This window comes from Dermacentor albipictus, chromosome 3 (assembly GCF_038994185.2).
Source record: "Dermacentor albipictus isolate Rhodes 1998 colony chromosome 3, USDA_Dalb.pri_finalv2, whole genome shotgun sequence".
In the NCBI taxonomy this organism is placed as follows: domain Eukaryota; kingdom Metazoa; phylum Arthropoda; class Arachnida; order Ixodida; family Ixodidae; genus Dermacentor; species Dermacentor albipictus.
Genome location: NC_091823.1, coordinates 160066223 through 160086977, shown reverse-complemented (window position 1 = coordinate 160086977; position 20755 = coordinate 160066223). Strand labels below are relative to the sequence as shown.

The 20755-nt window shown below is 46.8% G+C and overlaps 1 protein-coding gene across 2 annotated transcripts; it reads right to left on the bottom strand.

Moving 5' to 3' along the window:
- Window positions 1–927: 927 nt before the first annotated feature.
- Window positions 928–12874, bottom strand: LOC139057016 (uncharacterized). Of its 2 annotated transcripts, none has more exons than XM_070534822.1 (3): window positions 12666–12874; window positions 9417–9527; window positions 928–1451 (listed from the first exon to the last, which is right to left on the bottom strand). In XM_070534822.1, the coding sequence occupies exons 1-3, from the start codon at window positions 12675–12677 to the stop codon at window positions 1077–1079; spliced, it is 498 nt and encodes a 165-aa protein (XP_070390923.1). In that variant the 5' UTR covers window positions 12678–12874; the 3' UTR covers window positions 928–1076. The 2 variants fall into 2 exon arrangements, with proteins under 2 accessions (XP_070390923.1, XP_070390924.1); XM_070534823.1 differs by having other exon boundaries at window positions 928–1448; window positions 12666–12873.
- Window positions 12875–20755: the final 7881 nt, after the last annotated feature.

Below are 20755 nucleotides of genomic sequence, written 5' to 3'. Positions count from 1 at the left end.
ACTGTCCGAGAAGTTCAAGCAGAACGCGAAAGCTTGCGATTTCAGTCAGTGCAACACCCTTCGGGCGAAACTGCTATTTTTTTCTTACGTTCACACTCCTAATGCAAGCTCATTAAAAGATAAATGGTCTAATGTGGCCTATCATTGTGTAAAATGCGGTTTTGAAGTGGTGTTCCAAGACACTATATATTTAAAAAAAACGATAACAATACGCGCGATGGTATCGAGACTTCCCGTATAAATAACAGGCTGAGGGATCAACACGCGAGCAGGTTATCATTCATCCTGCAGAATAAAGAATTTTTTATATCAAAAGAAGCTTCCATTGACTGGCACGGTTCTCATGTTCGAAGTGTAAAGCGACTGTATCCTTTTGGTTTCGCTTACCAGGGGTTATATTCGTTCGTTTTTGCTACGTACTTGTGAATTGCGCACAACTCAGCGCGCACCTCAGGATTTTTGTGTTTATACATTAGTTGGTCTAAATGCAAAGCATGTCTTCGCGTCGTCGTAGCCAAGGTCAAACACGAAGCCGGCCAAGGTCACGGAATTTGTCGAGGATGCGCTCGGCACCAGCTTGCCCCACCCGCCGACGCGTGCTCTTCCAGGCACCAGCTCGCATGCTCTTTGCTCCATTCGCCCGCGCGCGCCATAGATAGGCACGGCTTGGTTGCGCCAGCTGCCCCACGTTGCGCGTAGGTCACGTGATGAAAGAGTTTCTTTTTCGGTTTTGGTATAAAAGACGTCAGCTCTTGCGAGAGTTCTTCTTGCAATACTCGTACTTCAAATCCGAAATACCACGTGGAGTTCACTGTTTGTCTATACACACTATTTGGAACTACCGATCTTACGGTGTCCGCAATTTTGTTACATTGGTCCTTCAAGAGTGAGAAGAAGCGGCTCATATTCGAAGCAAGTAAGCGTGACTTTCTCGATAGAAACTGTGTTTATTTGATGGCACGTGAGAGGGACCGGGAGGAAAGGAGGAGCAAAGGCAACGCGCAGGTGATGAACGGGAGGAACGGTGATTGGCAAGACTCCGGTGGCCGTGGTGGCGCCGCCGTGGCTTTCTCCGTTCAGTGCTTGGCATGATGACCAGAAAATGGCGCGTGGCGTCGGGCGCGCACGGGGCCTCCGCCGCTGTGGCCAACCGCGCCGTTGCTGCGTCCCAGGCCCATGATGACGGGCTCGTTGGAGTCGCGCTCTCCCGCCGAATGGTGGTATTGGCCCAAGTCAGCCGTGCTCCTGGGATTGTTGAAGAAGAACCCGCCATCGTTGGTTGGCACGAAGCTCATGTGGCCGGACAGGCCGCGCAGACCGTGGTGAGGCTGCTGCGGAGGACACAGCTCCGGCTGGTAGTGACTCAGCTGGTAAGGGCTCAGCGAGTAGGGGAAGGGCGGGTAGGGCAGCGGTGGTGGGTAGAAGCTCGGATGGTACTGGAACAGAGGCTGCTTTGGCAAGGGAAAATGCGGGAAGAACACAGCACATCAGTTATATCAGGATTCATCACGTCATCCAGGTCACGCAAGTATACCCCTTTCAACACGAAATCCGCCCGGACATCCTCAGTAGGGTATAACAACACGTAACTGCCCGTTGAATAGAAAATTATGTAAAACTTGACACTGAAGCTCTTGCTCCTGAAGCAGCGATGTAGCGTTTCACCGCTAATTTTTTTTTATTTGCACAAATCAGGCCTGGCGTTCTCTTCACTATGTACCTTTGTGATGAAACTGAGGAGACAGGGGAAGGGGAGGAAGGTAAAAAAATTACTTGAAATTGTAAAAGAAATTTAAACATCTAATAATTTTTACTGACTCGCCGGTACGTCTCGCTGAGGAGGAATTAGCTATACATTTCACTGCGCTGCCATGGCCTACCCTGGAATGTGCCTGTGCTGCCTTTTGGGAGATGTAGGAAACGCCATTGAAAACTCCACTTGTCAATCCTGCGACTAAATTAAGTTAGCTTTATTGTTATATTATACATTTGTTTGTCTGTTTTAGTCTGGTAGATTTATGTTTCGATAATTAGTCTTTGAATTAAAATGGTAAAATGATATAATTTCACTTTGATTGATCGATCACAATATTATTTTTCAGGCGTGGTTGTTTCCCCTATTGAGCTTTAAATGTCTGTTGATTTTTATGTATTTTTTGCACGCGGCACTGATTTATGACCAATACCGTTTCTGAGGAAAGGCCATGGTTTTACATCATCAAAATTATTGTTATTATCGTAATAAATGAACCAAGTGCTCCTACTTGTAGCCCGTCGTACGAGGGATACATGACCGCTCTGGGGGATACATGACCGCTCTGGGGGATACATGACTGCTCTGGCTCCGAGCCGCGGCAGCGTGCTATCAATGGGTTGCTTTTTTTATTTCGTTGCTTCTTACCGTTGTTACGGTGCAGTTAACGTTGTTTAAAACGCAATCTATAAGACCACCAGTCTTAATTTCGCATTACTTTTGGAGACATCTATCCGCAAATGATGACTTAGAAATAAATGTGCAGTCTTGACGTTTGCTGTTCCCTTGTGTTTTACCTTATTATTATTATTATTATTATTATTATTATTATTATTATTATTATTATTATTATTACAAAGATGTTGCAGTTAGTGCTAAAGCGGTGATCAAAGGCAGTCGAACTGAGCGGCTCTCATATGTAGAACAGTATAATAGAAATTTAGGGCAGTAGCGTAATTGTGCTCATTGCTTAACCTGGCTTCGCAATCACGGCTCATCTTGTGAACAGTGGTGCTATTTCTGTTTCATGTGTTGTGCAACGCTGTTCTACGTGAAGCGGCACTGCGATTCACGTGACATTCCCCAGCGAAACTGGGCACTGCACCAAAACTGTCATAGCTTATATTTTTGGAATTTGCAGCGTCGTATGTCGGCATTTGCTTCCACGCTTCAACGAGCGGGGCGGTCTGCGCTGGCAGTCAATGCTGGCTCTGACAAATACTGGTGACGACTGAATAAGCGCGAACGGGATTTTGTTAGGCGCATACATGACCCAATACAATGACCTTATATATTGTTGCCATTAGTACGCCTTGAAGATACCAGAGCTCTTTCAGAAGTATTTACGCCTGCTCACGCAACCAAGACGGGTAAATGCTTGAAAAAGGAATTTTCGAATCTAGTCGGTATGCGAACGGCAAGACGACGTTTGCGGTTTTCCATATGATGAGAGTGTTGCGTTTAGTGTTGTTTAGTGTTTAGTGTCGTTAATTCATGTGTTTTATCCCTTTCGAATGGTATGTACACATTTTCCCCCGAGCGTGTTACGATATTTTAGAAGAACTTTTTGCTGGGCTAGTTGGTGCATTGCTTTGAACAACCAAGTTGCGCGTTCAAAAAAATAATAATAATAAAGCCACAGGAAAAGGCGACGGAGACGGAAAAAGCGCTGTTTCCGTCTCCGTCGCCTTTTCCTGTGGTTGTCTTTTTTGAATGCGCAACCTGGTTCTGCAACGTGTGACAGATGTAACCAATTTCGCGGTTCCAGTTGAAATCCACACTTTCGCCTTGAAAATTTGCCGGGTAATGCGCCAATAGCGAATGCGAGTAAAACTATTGCGCGAACTTTCCACTGCGAAAACATATGTAGTGTGGCGTTGCCAGATCAGCTCTTTCCAATGGTACATGAATTTTCCTCACTGTCAAGGGCTTTCAAGGAAATACCCGCCCATGTAGGAATCATGATAGTCTCGTGAGGTCAAGTTAGAACACCGCATGCACCAGGCGTCCTCGCCGTGCCGGAATCTGTGCATGATCATGAACACGTACAAAGCATCATGGTACACGCGTTGGAACACTCTACGTGCAGGGGCCTGCAGCGTGAAGCACGGCGCCAGATGGCGAAGCGCTTGTATGCTGTTGGTGGTGTGTAGGCCTCAACACATCGCTCATATCCACCAAGGGGACTGAATTAAAAGTGCACAAATGAGAAAGATGGGCAAAAAGCAAGCAATCAACTACGAAAACGTAGGCAACCAAAGAATTAAAAAAAAATTTAACATGCCTGATTCACAAACATATAAAAAAAGCATAGTGCGAACGACGTACGGTACCCACACAATTTTTCCGCAAGTGCCACTTGTATTACGCCAAGCTGTAAAAACAGACCCGCTGCTTGTGCAGAATGGACAGACCCCAAATGACTATATGCTAGGTGTTGTAAGTGCTAAACCCAGATTACCAGCCCGATATACGAGAAGCATTGTGCAGGGGGTGGAGAAGCGACCGCAAAAAAGAAAGAAATGGTCAATATTTTTTTTTTTACGAAAGGGTGGAGGTAAGTTATCTACAAACCAGAACTATGAAGGTAAACATTTGGATGGGAAACTGAATGATGGTACCTTCGTAAGATCACCTTGCATTGTAGCATTATCGTGAAATTTTGCTTCAACGTTTGTTGCTCTTCCTTCGTCCTCCTCGTTCTACGAGAAGAAGCATGACGATGCAGAAAATGAATTCTCGGACGAACGCCTGCCGAACATTGCACCGGAAAAGTTTTGGGCGTCAACTCAACAGACGACGAGGAGGGTGATGTAGCCGGAATGCAGTTCGTCAGTTCCGCTCGCGTTGCAAACGCAGACGAAGTTCATGTGCAAGACGCAGAGATCATAGAAAAATTTTTACAATGGAAGAACACTTGCAGCTGCAAATGCTTAAAAATACATTGACTAATAGAGCACCCCTGCCCCCTCTTGCCAGAACCAACACTGCGCACGGCGGACAACACGAAAGCCTCATGAATGCGGATGGAAACAGAAGACTGTAAACTATTTAGTATGCATGAATGAGTTTGTTTTCAAAGTCATTTTTGAAGCGACAAATAGTTCGAGTTCGAACAAAACACGTGACCATGAATATGGCATTCGAACGAGAGAAGAGAATATCCGAACAAGAGAAGAAGGAGAAAGCCACGACCAGAGCTCGTGACGTTCACAGATGCAGTGCGAGCTCAGGGCCGTCTAGCCATAAAACAGGGTACTTCCAAGGCCGACTGAGGATGTGTCGCTCTGCCTGACTAAAAACGACAACTGCTTTTTCAGTTTTCACGCTTCATAACCACGGCTTTCATTTCTTTTAAAGCAAAGCTTTATTCACCTCTTCCTTCAACTTCTCCACTGCTGTGCTGCTGCTGTTGTTGTTTTCTACGCCGCATCAGGAGCTGGTCCAGAGCATGCGTGTACATGGAAAGAGCGTGGCAGAGAAATAAAGGAGACGCGGACAGCTCGTTTGACCTCGTTTGACATTCGACGTGTTTGCAACACGTTGAATATGCACAATGTCCTCTGACGCTCGCTGGAGGCCACCCCAGTATCAGCTGTGATTATCCGTATCCTACCGCACAAGCACTGTAGAAACTACAGCGCTTACATTTCTGAAGCAGTCTGGAGGGGATGTAGGTAGAATGGTAGAGACCTGGTAGGCAGAGGAGGCAGAGAATGGGTAGAACCGAACGCAGTCACGAAATGAGTGAATGAAATCTTTGCCACTCTTCGCTGACAGCTACCATAGTACATGGGGCGAAAGCGGGTTACGGAAAGACGACGTAAAAAGGCAACGAAGCGCTACTACTAGATACGACAGCGGTTGCCGGCAATCAGTATACATTTGAGTTCAAGGTTTGATACAGTACGTTTCTCCTGTTTATGAATATAAACGTCCTGCAATTTGTCAAGCGGACAACTGATGCAGGGCGTGCCGACGCAAAGCCGCGTTAAAGCACCGTAGCGTCTAGGCGACACTACGGAAGCGGCCGCACGTCAAATGAGCATTGCTCTGCCCGTCGCGGTAGCTCTGCGGCTATGGCATTCCTAGAGGACGCGGGTTCGACTCCGACTGCAGCAGCCACATTTCGACGGATGCGAAACGCAAAGGCTCTCTTGCACATCGATTCAAGTGCACTTTAAAGAACACCACAGGGTCAAAATTAATCCGGCATCGGTCACAACAGCGTGCATCATGACCATATTGTGGTTTTGGCACGTACAGCCCAATTATTCAATTATACTTTCACAGTCCTGCCACGATGCGATATGCGGTGTGCGGCAATCATGGTGCTAACCTTCTCGGAAATTATGAACAGTGGCGCAGAACAACGTCTTATAAAAACACGTCTCGCTATGTTCTGCGTAGTACGCGGACAAACAGCAGTGGTGCACGTAAGGTAACCTGTACTGTCAACTCACCGCTCTCGTATTGCACTAAACGCTGAAAAAATGAAACTTTCGCCTTTAATATCACCGCTAATGTCACTGAGCATGTGCCCCTCCTCAATGACAAAACATATCCGTTAAAGTTCGTACCGGTTGGAATGAACCCGCGTCATACATATTCAATATTGCATGAATATATATTCTCACAGAAGCTACGCGTGGATTTCGCGGCGGGGCTAGATGGCAGAGTGTATCCAGTGGGAAGTGCGACAAAGGAGACCTGCTGCACACACGCCTGATGCATGATGCGTTTCCGCGTAAGCAATGCGGTGTGTTGCTAGAACAATTTGTTGCTGGGCTAGTTGATAATTATTGTAAGTCGGTTGCTTCAGACGTAAAAGGACGCACTGACATGTACTCACGCACCCACGCGCGCACGTACAGAACCAATAAAAAAATCGTGAACCATTCCCGTCTGTGAGCAGCAAAGCTGGGGCCCTATAACGTAAAACTATTCCAATATATTTTTATTCCAATCTCCTGACGTCAAATTGACGTAACCACCGACGCAAACAGCGGGCGGTCACCCACAGGGTTGTCTGTACAGACCAATCAAACACTCTCCTCGTTCATAGGAGGTCACTTTTGTTTGCTCGAAAAACGAATAACATGGCCTACACTGAGCGGTTTGTCGTATCTAATTGGCTGACAAGAGGCGAGGGGAACGCTAAAGTGGAGAGGGATCCGCTGGGGCAGAGCCAGTGCACTGAAAATCGATAACCGGAGGAAGAGGGTGGTGCCGGCGTCTGCGATTGGTCGGCTTTCCCTTACTTAGCTTGTGGTGGCTGGTCGAAAATCGCGGCAGCATGCAACGGAAGCTTAAAAATGACGCTTAAACTGACCCTCAGCAAAGAAGAATTGGCAGAATGAGGTGGTGAACGTGCCGAAAGGTGCTCGGAAACGTTACACGGCCACGCAAGAACTTTTATTATACGCAAATACACCCATGCTCTCCGGCAGGTGCGAGTAGCCAGTGTCTCAGCGATCAGCGGCAGCCATCTTTTATTCCTTTCGGAACGGGGCAGCCTGCGGCTATTCCGAAGAAAATTAAGTTTTGTTCGGCATATTAATGCTATTTATCGCGTACACGTCACTTTGACGTGGTGAGTTTGTGTGGCTTTGTGTTGCGTGACAGGCAGGTGAAGTGGGTGCAGTCCGAAAGCTTTTTACCAATAGCCGAGGGCTAATGGCGAAAGGGGGTCAAATCAGAAATAACTGTTTTTCTTTTTTCTGTCAAATCATGCATAATCAGTGTGTACACATCATATCACATGGGGAGCTACCGCGGTTTTCGCGACGTCGCGTGACAGACAGGTGAACTGGGGGTGGTCGAAAAATGTTTTTCACCAATCGTGGAGGGCTGATAGCAGAATTGGAATAGAAAAGTTTGGAATAGTTTTACGTTATAGCGCCCCTGGTCCGATCGGCGGCGAGCTTCGGAAGATGGGCCGGCACATGCGGGTACACATAACCGTTCGTAGTCGAGAAACATGGAACCGCACCCTTTAGTAGACCCTCTGTACACGTTCTTGAACGCTCTTGAACGTGTTCGAAAACGCGCCGCGCGTTTCATCGCTAACGACTACACCATCATTCCAGTGTTGCTAATATTAAATATTCACTGTCCCTATCCTTCTTAGAATCACGCAGAACGATTGCTTTAGTCTGCTTATTTCATAAAACAACCAACCGTCAGCATGACACCGCCCTCCATCTCTCCCAACCGTTACGAACATCTCACCGTTTGCGCAACAACCGCTCCTTCAAACTTATCCTTGACTACACAAACAGTTTCAACTCACCAGTGTTACCACTAGCAATCGAACTATGGAACAGTCTCTCTGATAATGTTGTCCACATTTATGACCCTTACTTCGATTTAGGTGCACGTTAAAGAACCCCGGGTGGCCGAAATTTCCGGAGTCCTCCACTACGGCGTGCCTCATAATCAGAAAGTGGTTTTGGCACGTAAAACCCCATAATTTAATTTTTTAACATTCATGACCCTGTTAAGTATAGTCGTGAAGTAAAGGCTAGTTTTTCGTGACTAGTTGCTTGATCAATTTTCTATTAGTTAAGCACACGCTTCTCGCTAACTTCTGAATTTGGCAATGTAAAGCGATGTACCATTAGATTACTTTTGCAAAATTTGACGGCGTTAAATTATGTACCCTTGCATTGTGTATTGCATTCCGATGGTGTATATTACGTTCCGCTAACTGTCGTGTAACGTCACCTCGTTTTATATACCTTAGTATACGTCTTACACACTCGTTATATCTTTCCCTTCTTTGTAATGCTTCCACTTATGAATATATATACTGTATAATACCCCCTCACACAATACTCCAGCTGGAGCCTGTGAGGCTGTCTGAATAAAGAAATAAATCAGCGCCTCCTTACACGTGCCGCAGACTATAGAACTACCCAACCTTCGCGCCGGGAAAGCACCGCGTCAGCACATCTGCCGCCTTCTGCCATTGCTCTTCCGACCGTATGGCGTTGATTTCCGAGATGTCGTTATCGAATCATAGGCGATCGCGTGCTCGGCAGCTTGATCCGAAGTTTCGATCGAGAAATTCTCTTTGGAACCTTCCGCGGGCTCCGTCTAATCCCTACATCGCGCCCTCATGGCGTCGACACCTCTTCGCAGCCTTTTCGGCGTCGCGATATGCATCGTTGGCTTATGCTCGTCGCTTACGTACCACATCGCGGGCACGCTCTTCTCAAGCTGCCGGGCTGGCACGACGTCGACGGTCTCTCTCCTGCCGCTGCTCTCGCTGTCGCTCCTCGTAGACAAACTGCTCTTCAGGGGTACGGATCACGTGTCGTCTTCCGATAGCAACGGTGGAGCGAAATGGTACCGAGAATTCCCCTTGGTCACCTTACCAGGTGCACACTACGTCACGCACTACGTCATACATTCACCGAGAGATAGCTGCGACGGAGCGCCGTTTTAGACCCAGGTGGCCGTTAAACCACGCTATTCTCTTGCTTTTGTTGTTGACTCTTTCAATCTCATTTTTAGGGGGGAGTTTTTCCTTCCGGACAACATGAAATCCCGTACGCCCCCACTATTTAACGCAAGTGCTCCGCTTGTATGAAAAATGACTTCCGAGTGGCTTGTACGGTTATCGAACGCGGGTACAAGCCATTAATCTGGTCTAGCTCACCGGTTGAGGTTGTGGCTGTTGTGCCTGCTGGCTGGCGCCGCCATAGTTGGGTGCCATTGTGCCGACGTTGCTCCGGACTGCAGCCACGGTCGCGCATGCCATAACTATCACCTGCGCCGAGTTGAGGCAACAGTCACTCAGTGCATGGGCGTTACACAGAAAGGAAAAAGCATGTTGAAAGTGAAGTGCGAGAACCGAGTATGCTGCGATATCATGTGGCATTGGTATGCTTGGTAGGGAACTCATTGATTCGTTGAGTAGGAGATTGTGGGCGAGCTATTTCGGCTTACTTATGGCTGCAGCGCATTTCGACGAGAAGACAAGACCGTTCAACTAACATAATGAGTGCTGCTCGTGGACTTCGTTTTACATTTCCGTGTCCTTTTGTTTTCATTCTGCACTGTCGTTTAATACATTGAACTCGCATTGTTAGCCTAATCAACCGCAACATTTGAGAGAGAGGTCCTCGTACCGCGACACGAGGTGACGACTGAAGCAAGTGCTGTTGCAATCACTTACTGCCATGACCGCTTTCTCAAACTCGCGGTTTGGGCCATGCTACATGGTCCAGTTTGCTGCGTTACATCCGCCCTAATTAGTGGTTGGCCTCTGTTTTCACTAACAGCTCTGGTGCGCAGACGGCTCGGTGAGTAAGACCCTGTTTCGTGAAGCGAATAGAATAGAATATATAATAATAGAATAGTATAGAATATGTCGGAAATGTAGCGTTGATGCATAGCGCAATGGCACTGACTAAAATACTTTGTGAATACCAATTCGATCATGCCACGCTTACAGACGCGATTAATTATAAGCGTGCGGAAAGGGAACCGATGAGAGGTAACAGGCGCAAGATGGAAAATCTTATAGTCTCTCCTCGCCGTCTCATTTGCTTCTCGGACATATTTAACAGTGGTCCGCGGTGAAAACGAGACGAGTTACGGAAGTTTTAAATGCGTAAGCATTTTTATGCTATACCCGGCGAGGTAACCAGCCCGTCTGCCACGTAGGACGGATCGCTACAACAAAATTAATATATAAAGAAACAGAATAAATTCGAATGAAAAAACGTTGGCGGTGGTGAGTTTCTAACCTACGAGCTCACGCTCTGAAACCGAGTGTTTCACCCACAGGCCTAAGCACGAAAGCTTGCAGGAAGTGAGCAAATCTGAAGTACATGTCTTGGTTGTAGCGGCGGTACAAAAGAAATTTGAAAGGAGAACAGTCTCTATGAAGGTTTCATGAACAATTTGGTGATTGTTGAATAAAAGCCATCTCTCGGACCACATGTAGACCCGACTGCGAGCATTCTAGATGTTAGGAAAAGTCCGATTTGGGGAAATTTTTATGGCAAACACGCTACATTCTCGATGCATTTCTGTGGTCGCGTGATGCGCCTTCCCTTGGGGCGTTCCTTTGCCAACCGAAATGCCACCGGTCTCTGAGGGCTTCTGCACGTCGCTTCGCGCAGCACAAGACAGATACAGTCAATAAGTTTTTAATGGTTGCAAGGAGTGATGAGGGCTTGTATGGCTCTCATCACGGTCGATAATGGCACGACGCGGATGAATAAGCAACGAAAGAGCGATGAGTGCTTATAATGTTCGGAACAATTCTGATAACGTTGATAAGGACCGATAAGGGTTGACAAGGGTTGGGTCAAGTCTGGTAAGGACTGATAACGGTTGAGAAAGGTCAGATCATGTCCGATAAGGAAAGATCAGGTTTGATAAAGATTGATTGCGATAAACTTGATAACGACCGATAAAGATTGAAAAGGCCGAATCGAGTCCGACAAGGTTGACACCGACAGATAAGGGTTAATAAGGGTTTAACACTTGTAGGATTAAGTTTGATAAGACTGACAAAGACACGGGGCTGCGTGGAGTTGAGGAAGTGGCGCAATTCTTACGCATACTTACACAGCTCTAGCGGAGTTTGCGTCATAACATCGTACTGGCAATTGTTATTTGCCTTTGGCCGATCACCTACACTTGTAGCATGAAGATCGGATGGAATTTGATATTACTGAAAGTTGTGGCTCAAGGACCTTTTTTTTTTCTAGTTTAGGCACAGCCTTTTAGGTTGTATGAATTCCCATGCTGTCGTCTTCCGCCAAAATGCAGAATTTTATGACGGGGAAAATTTTGGTAAAGAATGTTTTCCATAATTACAGTGTTGCACATCGTTCAATATTGCTGGGCTTGTTGATAGTATGCAGAGGCCGTATAACGTAAAACTATTCCATTTTTGATTTTATTTCAACACTCTGAAGTCAAATTTACGTAACCCTTGACGCATGCATTGGGCGGTGAACGCCAGTGGTTTTAGGAGCGCAATGAGATGCCCTTCTCCTTTGTAAAAGGTCATTGTTTCCATTTAGTGCAAATAGCATTGGCTACCTTTACAACTTATTCTTATCAGATTGGCTGACAAGAGGGGAGGTGGTAGCAAAAGTGTAGAGGGTTTTTGTGGGGCCGAGCTTGCACAGTGAAAGTAGATAACCAGGTGAGGAGAGTGGCGACCGCGTCTGCGATCGGTTTGCGTCCCCTTGCTCAGCTTGCGATGGCTGGTCGAAAACCGTGGCAGTGTGAAACGGTGGGTCAGAAGTGCCGCTATAACTGATTCATAGAGAAGAAGAGTTGGCGGAGTGATGTCGTGAGTGATGGCTCGATAACATTATGCTTTCACGTCAAAGCGCTTATTGTGGACAAAACAGTTCATTCTTGACAGTTGCACCGAGTAGCCAGTGCCAGAGCGATTGGCGGCCAGCCACCTTCTATTGGGTTCGCAACGGAACCCACACCCTACCCGCCTACTCCTCCCACTGTCTGGCTGTCAAAAAAATTATGCTTTTGCTCGGCATATGAATGGCATCTTTACTGCTTGCACATCCCTTTGGCGCGGTGAGTTCTTGTGGTTTTGTGACGTCACGTGACAGACGAAGTGGGTACAGTGCTGAAAAATGCTCAACAATAGCGGAGAGCTAATGGCAAAGAAAGAAAGGTGTAGAGGCGGAAAGAACGTCTTTCTTTTGTTCAGCTTAGTCACGCCTAATCAGCGTGTATATGTCATAGCAGATTGGGAGATTTCGCAGCCTTTGTGACTTTGCCTGTCGGATCAACGAAATGGGTGTGGGTAGAATTTTCGCTCCAGTCATGGATGGTTAATGGAAACAATTAAATAGGAACGGTTTAGAATAGCTTTACGGTATCGTGTCCCTCGATAATTTGCCTATGGTTCACGTACCTGAGAAAGCATTGTAGAGCGTAGAGTTGGCCGGAGCTGCTGCCCGGAAGTTGTGGGTAGGGATTCGGTGAAACTTGTAGAGCGGCGAGGATATGTTTGAACCGGGTGCGAGCCACAGATGTGCCTTTCTCGCAGGGAGAGCGGTTCCCTGCAGACGTCCTTCACCACTCGTGGACCACCGATGCGCCTCTATAGCGCATACGCAGGAGCTCTTATACGTGATGCATAAGAAATGATCAGACGCTCGGGAGAGGAGGGTGCGCATCCCCCGGCGCGGCTTGTACACGTGCTCAAGCGATTAACGACCTGACACCAAATAATGCTACGACATTTTTTTTTCGTTACTTCGTGACTCCCAGTCACGGCCTACCGCTTGCCTCACTGACAAGGCGCTGGAGAAACTTGCGTGCCAGTGTGTCTTTCAGTCTGTCGGCCGTCGTTTCTTTTTACTTCTCCACATAAATGGAGTTTGTCACAAGGGGACAGTGGAAAGTCGCTGATTTCGGACGTCTCGTATTTCTTTTCTATCGCTCTTTTTTGTTTCTTCCATTTCACTGGCGCACATTCGGCGTGTCACGATATGTCACAGCTTATTTCGCCGCTGCCAGCCCTGTGAGCACGTCACCGCCTCTGAGCTGTCGTATACGTTTCGCGCAATGCTAGTTACAAGCCGAGCTACGTGAGAAGAATGACAACCATCGCTACGCCCTCCTGGCGCCGCTACTTTGATTTTCATTCAAACGGTTAGGGCGGAGTAGGTTGGGCCTAGGAAGTTTCCCGTTGCCGCAATTCTTTGCACGCGTGCATAGCTGGCGCCAATGCACAGCGTAGTGTGTAAACCGAGCATTCATTCTGAGGCTCAAACATGCCGCTCGCGTAGAGGATATCCGTGCGTTGGCCCCTTCCTACAAGCTGTTCTTTGAGGCGGCGCGTTCGCGCCACACGATGCCGATATCCACGCTCTTTGCAGCGGGCTACAGATGGTCGTCTCTTTGCCGCAATTCGTGAGCATGCGATTTTTTTTATTTGGTGGCAGCCTCGTAGCCCTCTTCAAGTGAATTCAGCGGCCTCTGAACTTTGCATTCGCCGTCTGACACAGATCACCCGCAGTATGGTTTGCGGAAGACGCTGAAGCACGGACCGGCGCCCAGCTCTTACACAGCGAGCGTGGTGCGGTAGCCCTGACAGAGTTTTTGGCGTCGGGGCCTTCGCACAGCGGCTGTTCTAGAGCCGATATTTGACTGAAACAAAATAATATTACAATCCATTCACCAGCTGTTGCAAGGACAGGGCAAGTACCTTTGAATTAGTAAAAAATATTACTCAGCAGACACAAGCCACATCTTGCAAGCGGAGCTTTCCTGAAGGCAAATAAATGGTATAAAACTTCCGGCAGAACGCATCTCACCACGGATGTCGATGTTATAAAGACTAGCATTGAAGCAATGTAGTGAAGCGGCGTATTGCCACTGCCGAAACGCGTATACGTCTCGTACAACGTGCAAACGCGTACAACCGGTACGTCTTTAGAACTAAGACAAATGAGGCCACATATAAGCCGATACATTAAAAGAGTATGAGTGCTATGCCGCGTATGAGCTATTCGGCAAGCGAGCAGCAGCGACGGTCAGCGAAATCTGGAAGGGTTCGCCTAGAAATCTCCGCTTTAGTAAGCTTGCTAAAGTGAGAACAGATTATCTCATCAGAGGTCTCAGCTGAGCCTACGCGTTTAACCTCAAGAAAGAGTGATAGAGAAACAACAAAAGGCAGGGAAGGTCGTCAGACAGACATCTGGCTGGCAACCCTGCACGGGAAAAAAGGAAATGAGGAAATAAAGGAAGAAATTTACGCGCAATTTTTGTGTTGTTTTTGTTGTCTCTATATGGTTTTAACGAAGGTTAGCGTTGTCAGGAAGACGAAGGAATGCAGCACAGGTATAAATGACGTCAGAATTCGTCCTTTCGTTTGATGTTATTTATTTCTTATCACCCACCGTTCACGGTCGCCTGATCCGGGTACTATGATTTCTTTATAAAATGGGTGGAGTGCCAGTGAGGTCGCTGACGAAGAGCGAAAACGAATAGAAATCGTCTAAAATAGCCAGATTACTCCGACCCAGGGGGCACATTTTTGATAATCCATATCACGCATCATTCCTTCCTTTTAATTGTGTTTTTGTTTATTATTTGTTGTACGGAGTGGCCGATTCTCGTGGTAATTGGAGTGCATCATGTGTGAGTGAATGACGAGGTGCAAAAAAACAACAAAAAATTGTGCGGAAGCCACGCACGATAATTGTCAATGTAAGCGAATAACCGGACTGAACGAACTAGTGATAGAGAGGGCTAGACAGCGAGCGAATATTTCCTTGCCGAGAACGTACACTAACTGTCGACCGCCGCCACAACAACCGTGTTGTGGCGGCGGTCGAAATATCTCTTTATATCTTCGCGGTGTCGCTGATATATGGTTCCGCAATTTTCTGCTTCTCGCGCGATTGCAGGCGGTCAGCAACACCGAGCTGTTATCACCGGGAAGCACCGGTGCCTTTCCAAATGCTGCGAAATACGGGCTACAGCCGATGCTCGCAGTGTGTGACCGATTGTGATGGCCTACAGCGACCTCCAAACAGCACTTCCATCCGCCTTTGAAACTTGAACGCATGGAAATGAACTGTTTCAAGTTTTGCATGATTCTACCAGCCACGCCATTTCCTGCGGGATGGTAGGGAACACAACGTCGCAGAACAACTCCACGTTCTTTGGCCCGCTCTTGCAGACGCTTGCTTACAAATACTGGTCCATTGTATGATATTACTATGTCAGTATTCTTAAACATATATGGGGTAAAAAGGGTAATCACATTATTTGCGTCTTCCCTTGCCGGTCGTGCAGCAACTATCCTAGTGAGCTGATCTATTGCCACTAGAAAAAGTTGTTTTCCTTACTCCTGTAGCCTTTTTCTTGAGCTCTGCAAAATCCAACTGGGCCATTCCAAAAACTGTGTCACAATGTTGAGGTAGGACCATCTCGTCTGTTTTCTGTAGGTACTTGGCTTTGTGGATTTGACTTTGATAGAAAGACTGCACATATCGCTGGACGTCATTTTTCATATGTTTCCACGGGAAACACTGAAGGATGTTGGACTAAGTTTGCCAGAACCCCCCTCGAGCCCGCCAAAGTCCGGAGGGTCATCATGATGTTCCAAGATTCGAGGGACCATTGTCTCCGGGACTACGAACTTTCTATTGTGGAACTCCAGTTCTCCAGTTCCCTTTTACAGCAGAATTGCGTTTATATTTTCCTGGTTTGGGGTTACCGTAAGTCTCGGGAGTGTGTCGGCATCCTTGAGGTGTTCCCCAGGTCTGTGATGGACCACGAACACAAACTGCTGGAGTTCACTCACTGACTTCGCGAATTTTCTTCTAGGCTCTGCGAGGTTAAGGGTATTAGTTAAGGCTTGGTGATCGGTAAATAGCATGAAGCTCTTGCCATCCAGGTAAGGTCTAAAATAGCGTACGGCTATTAGAACTGCCAAAGCTTCTTTCTGCGTATTCGTGTAATTGAGTTGCGCTTTCGAAAATGCATACGAGTAACACCCCCAGACCTTCCGTTAATACCCCCAGACTGTTCCGTGGATACAGAAGCTCCACGGAATCGGCAACGGTTCCGTGGAGCTTCTGTATTCTTTTAGTAAAGCACTGCACCTGTTCCGTAATAAGAAGCATCGGTGTTCAGCTCAAAGGCCAACTTGACGTCTGGAAGCGTCTGAGTCGGATCAAACGAAAGGATGCTCACAAGGCTTTGATAAACAAAATCACACTTTTGTTGTCCACCGAAATGGTACATTCTTATTGGTCATTTCTGTGAGGCACTTTGTCTTCGTCGCATACTCTCTAATGAATGACTGAAAATGCCACGCAAGGCCAAGAAATACCCGCAAAGAATGTAAGTCATATGGCTTTTGGATTTTTGACGTTCGATCTACTTATTTTCGCTTTGTCGTCTTGCTTTGGCCATCAAACACTACCTAGGAACACAACGTTTCCGTTGGAAAAACTCACTTGTCTTGTTATTAATACTGAGCTCTGCATCACTCAGTGCTTAAAGTACACAAGCAAAATGCTCTGAGTGCTCCTCCTCATTCCGAGAATAAATTATTATATCCGTCGATGTACACGTTACAAAACTTCTCAAAAAACTTTCTCAAGACGTCGTTCATAATCTTCTGGAACCAAGCGGATGAGTTCTTCCATCCAAGCAGGAGTCGATTATACTCAGAGATATCAAAAGGCGTTACGAAGGCAGATTATCTTGTATTCTTCTGAAAGTGGAAGTTGTCCAAGCACTTCACATAAATCAATATGCGAAAACACTCTGAATCCAGCCTTCTCGTCTATGATTGAGTCTATTCGCGGCGCAGGAAAAGGAAAACGCTCTCTCTGCTCGTTAATTTGGCTGTAGTCAGTGCAGACTTGGAGGCTTACATCTTCCTTAGGTGCAATGGTGATGGGCGACGCGAATATAGGCGTGGATGGACGAATGCTCTGGGCATCCAACATCTTTTGAAGCTCGTTCTTCACCCACATTCTCGTCTCTCATGGCATATATTACGGGTTTTTTTGTCACAACTGAAGTATCGCTTAACTTAAAGGGTACCTCAAACTTGGTAGTTACCTTGGGATTTCCCTTCAAGCACAGCAATTCCACGTAAAGCATCCTAACATCTTCATCTGACTATGGCTTCCGCAGGCTCCTCGAAGACGATGCTGAAGAAGCCCTGATACTATGACGGTTTTCCTCTGTGGTTACTACTCCAGCCCCGCAAATGTTAAGACGAAGTGCACTGGTGGCTGGACGTGAAAGGAGTAATTCATAGGGCACTCCATCAAGTACTAGCGCCTGCGTAGCAAAACTGTTGCCGAGGCGCAATATGGTTACACGTGTCCATTTATCGTGGATATCTCGCCTTCCGTAGTATCCGTGTATTTACGGGCCATACCCGTTGTATTTTCTCACTTTAACAGTACTAGCATTTATAATTGTGATGTTTGCCCCGCTATGAACAAACGCACTCCTCTATTTTCCATCAACAAAAACAGATATGTACAAGAGGCTTGGATGCGACAAATAAACAGCTTCCCTTGGCGTCATCAGGCGGAAGCCGAAGCCCTGTTTGTTTAATTCTTTGTCACATCATCTGACTCTTCGCATTGCCTTGAGCCTCCTTGGTCCGTTGGAAATGACACAGTAGTAGCGGTGAACTTCCAGCTTGCAAGCGGGCGTCCTTCATTAGCTCCAGTGACAGATGGACACCTTGCACTAAGTGTCTAGGGTTGCCGTTTGGGTTCTGAGTCTTGTATGTGGAGGTTTGACATTCCCTGCAGACGTTCTCCAACCATTTTGAGCCCTCTCACTTGTATTTGGTTCTAAAGGTCCGGACTCAAACCATGAGTGATATGCGGAACCACGGACGTCTCAGGCAAGGCTGAGTCAGCCAGCTGGAGTAACCACTTTTTCTCATCAAGATAGTTGAGTGCAGATCCATATCTGTGCTTGAATTCGATAGCTTTTTCCCAGTATAATGCGTAGTTCTCGCCAAAAGAGCTCAGAAAATTTCCTTCCGCTCCATCCAGGGCTTGTTGGTGTGAGAGTTGACACGCAATTCGCACCAGCCTTTCGCTATTCCTTACACGAATAGTCGCATGTTTTTCCCTTTATCTTCATCACTGTACCAGTAGGTTATAATGCAGATATATTCAAGAAATGTTAGCCAGAACGCGGGACTACTGGACTCTCCATCAATTATGTCCGGCTTCAAGCGTTGAAAACTCGGTCTGTTTATTCCTCTTTCAGTCACGTTTACAAGCAAACGCATTAATTCATTTTGCTATTTGTTGTGTTCTTCTTTCACTTCATGAAACTTAGTGATCAGCTTCACGCCACTATCACACGAAGCAACGGTAGCCGGGGTTCGCGTAGTTTCGGATTGGAGTCAGGACAAAATTATCATAATCTTGAAGTTTCATATTGAGCCTCACTTTTTCCTTCGCAATCAAATCATCTAAAGTGGGCTTTGTTGTAGCGCTTATATAGGAGACAAATGCGTCGGTGCTCACTGCTTCCGGAAGAACTTGTTCCTCTACCTTGAGCGTTTGCAGCCAAGATTCGGATGCCACCGCGTTGATTTGAGAATACCTTAGTAACTTGCGATTCGCTGATGATATTTCCTTGCTTAGTAACTCAGGGGACGAATTGCAATGCATGCTCACTGACCTGGAGAGGCAAAGCAGAAGAGTGGGTCTAAAAATTAATCTGCAGAAAACTAAAGTAATGTTTACCAGTCTCGGAAGAGAAGAGCAATTTACAATAGGCAGTGAGGCACTGGAAGTCGTAAGGGAATACATCTACTTAGGGCAGGTAGTGACTGCGGATCCGGATCATGAGACAGAAATAATCAGAAGAATAAACATGGGCTGGGGTGCGTTTGGCAGGCATTCTCAGATCACGAACAGCAGGTTGCCATTATCCCTCAAGAGAAAAGTGTATAATAGCTGTGTCTTACCAGTACTCACCTACGGGGCAGAAACCTGGAGGCTTACAAAAAGGGTTCTACTCAAATTGAGGACGACGCAACGAGCTATGGAAAGAAGAATGATAGGTGTAACGTTAAGGGATAAGAAAAGAGCAGGTTGGGTGAGGGAACAAACGCGAGTTAATGACATCTTAGTTGAAATCAAGAAAAAGAAGTGGGCATGGGCAGGACATGTAATGAGGAGGGAAGATAACCGATGGTCATTAAGGGTTACGGACTGGATCCCAAGGGAAGGGAAGCGTAGCAGGGGGCGGCAGAAAGTTAGGTGGGCGGATGAGATTAAGAAGTTTGCAGGGATGGCATGGCCACAACTAGTACATGACCGGGGTTGTTCGAGAAGTATGGGAGAGGCCTTTGCCCTGCAGTGGGTGTGACCAGGCTGATGATGATGATGATGTTGATGATGATGATGATGATTTGTTCCGGCGATGAAGTCTACCCCCATCTCGACTTGAATGTCTATACAGAAAGTATGCGGATTCGACAATTTGTAGTAAGACACAGTAGGGCTAAGCTATGGCATCAGTCATCTTGTCACGTCTTCCAAGAAACACTCATACGCATGGATGAAGAAAAAATATTGGTTCCACATTTGATATAACCGGGGATCATTATTGCAGCAGCAAGCTGCTTCACGTTATATAGATGACACACCGCATGTTGCGGGTGCGTTTATTCATTTATCCAATATTGCAAAAGGAACAATCCCTTGGAAACACAGCTCATAACTTGAAGTAGGTAAAGGCAAGGCGCAGAAGACCAGGACTTAGGAAGAAGAACACAAACGACAAGACGGGCGCCCGTTTTGCCGTTTGTGTTCTTCTTCCTAAGTCCTGGTCTTCTGCGCCTTGCCTTTGCCTACTTCAAGCATGAACCAACTAGCCCAAGCAAGAGTTTTACTACAGCTCATAACGCTAGCCACATTGCAAGGGCCTCGATTCTAGAGTAAACTAATGCCTGCGTGGTTTGTCAGTGACCAGGACAAACTTGAAGGTTCACTCATCGTTTTGGCTTTGCGTCCATTTTGATAAACTAATGGATATAATAGGCAGCACAGAATTTCTCGCATCCTCGCACAACACATATAAGTGTTGTGACCCGCAGTAGCAGCGTACCACATACATGTGAGAAGATTGCTGCCGCCGCGCTTCTCAAGTCCACAAAATGACAAAAAAATGTGAACAGTTCTGTTAGGTACTCTTCAAGCGATCGAAGCCACTTGTGCTTCACTATAAACGGGCTGCTCCCACCGAATAATCGGTAACTCAATAGTCAGTCAAAAGTGTAAGAGGACTACATATATACTGCTGGTCGATCATTCGCTCTCTTAGTCTAGTCATAATGTTCAAGGCACGCTGTGTACGTCTTCCCCTGGCCGACGGGGTTCTGAAGCTGCTGAAGTGCGGAGGCGATGATGGTAAATCACCCACCGCCGAGGTCGCGCTCGGCGTGGCTCAATGTCTCACCACTATTAGTAGAGTCAACCAAGCCCAATG

Bases quoted from the DNA above. Each gene is read 5' to 3' on its own strand.
- LOC139057016 (XM_070534822.1), bottom strand. The intron at 1,452-9,416 runs GTGAGCTAGACC...CCCTTGCCAAAG, and splicing joins AACAGCCACAACCTCAACCG to CAGCCTCTGTTCCAGTACCA.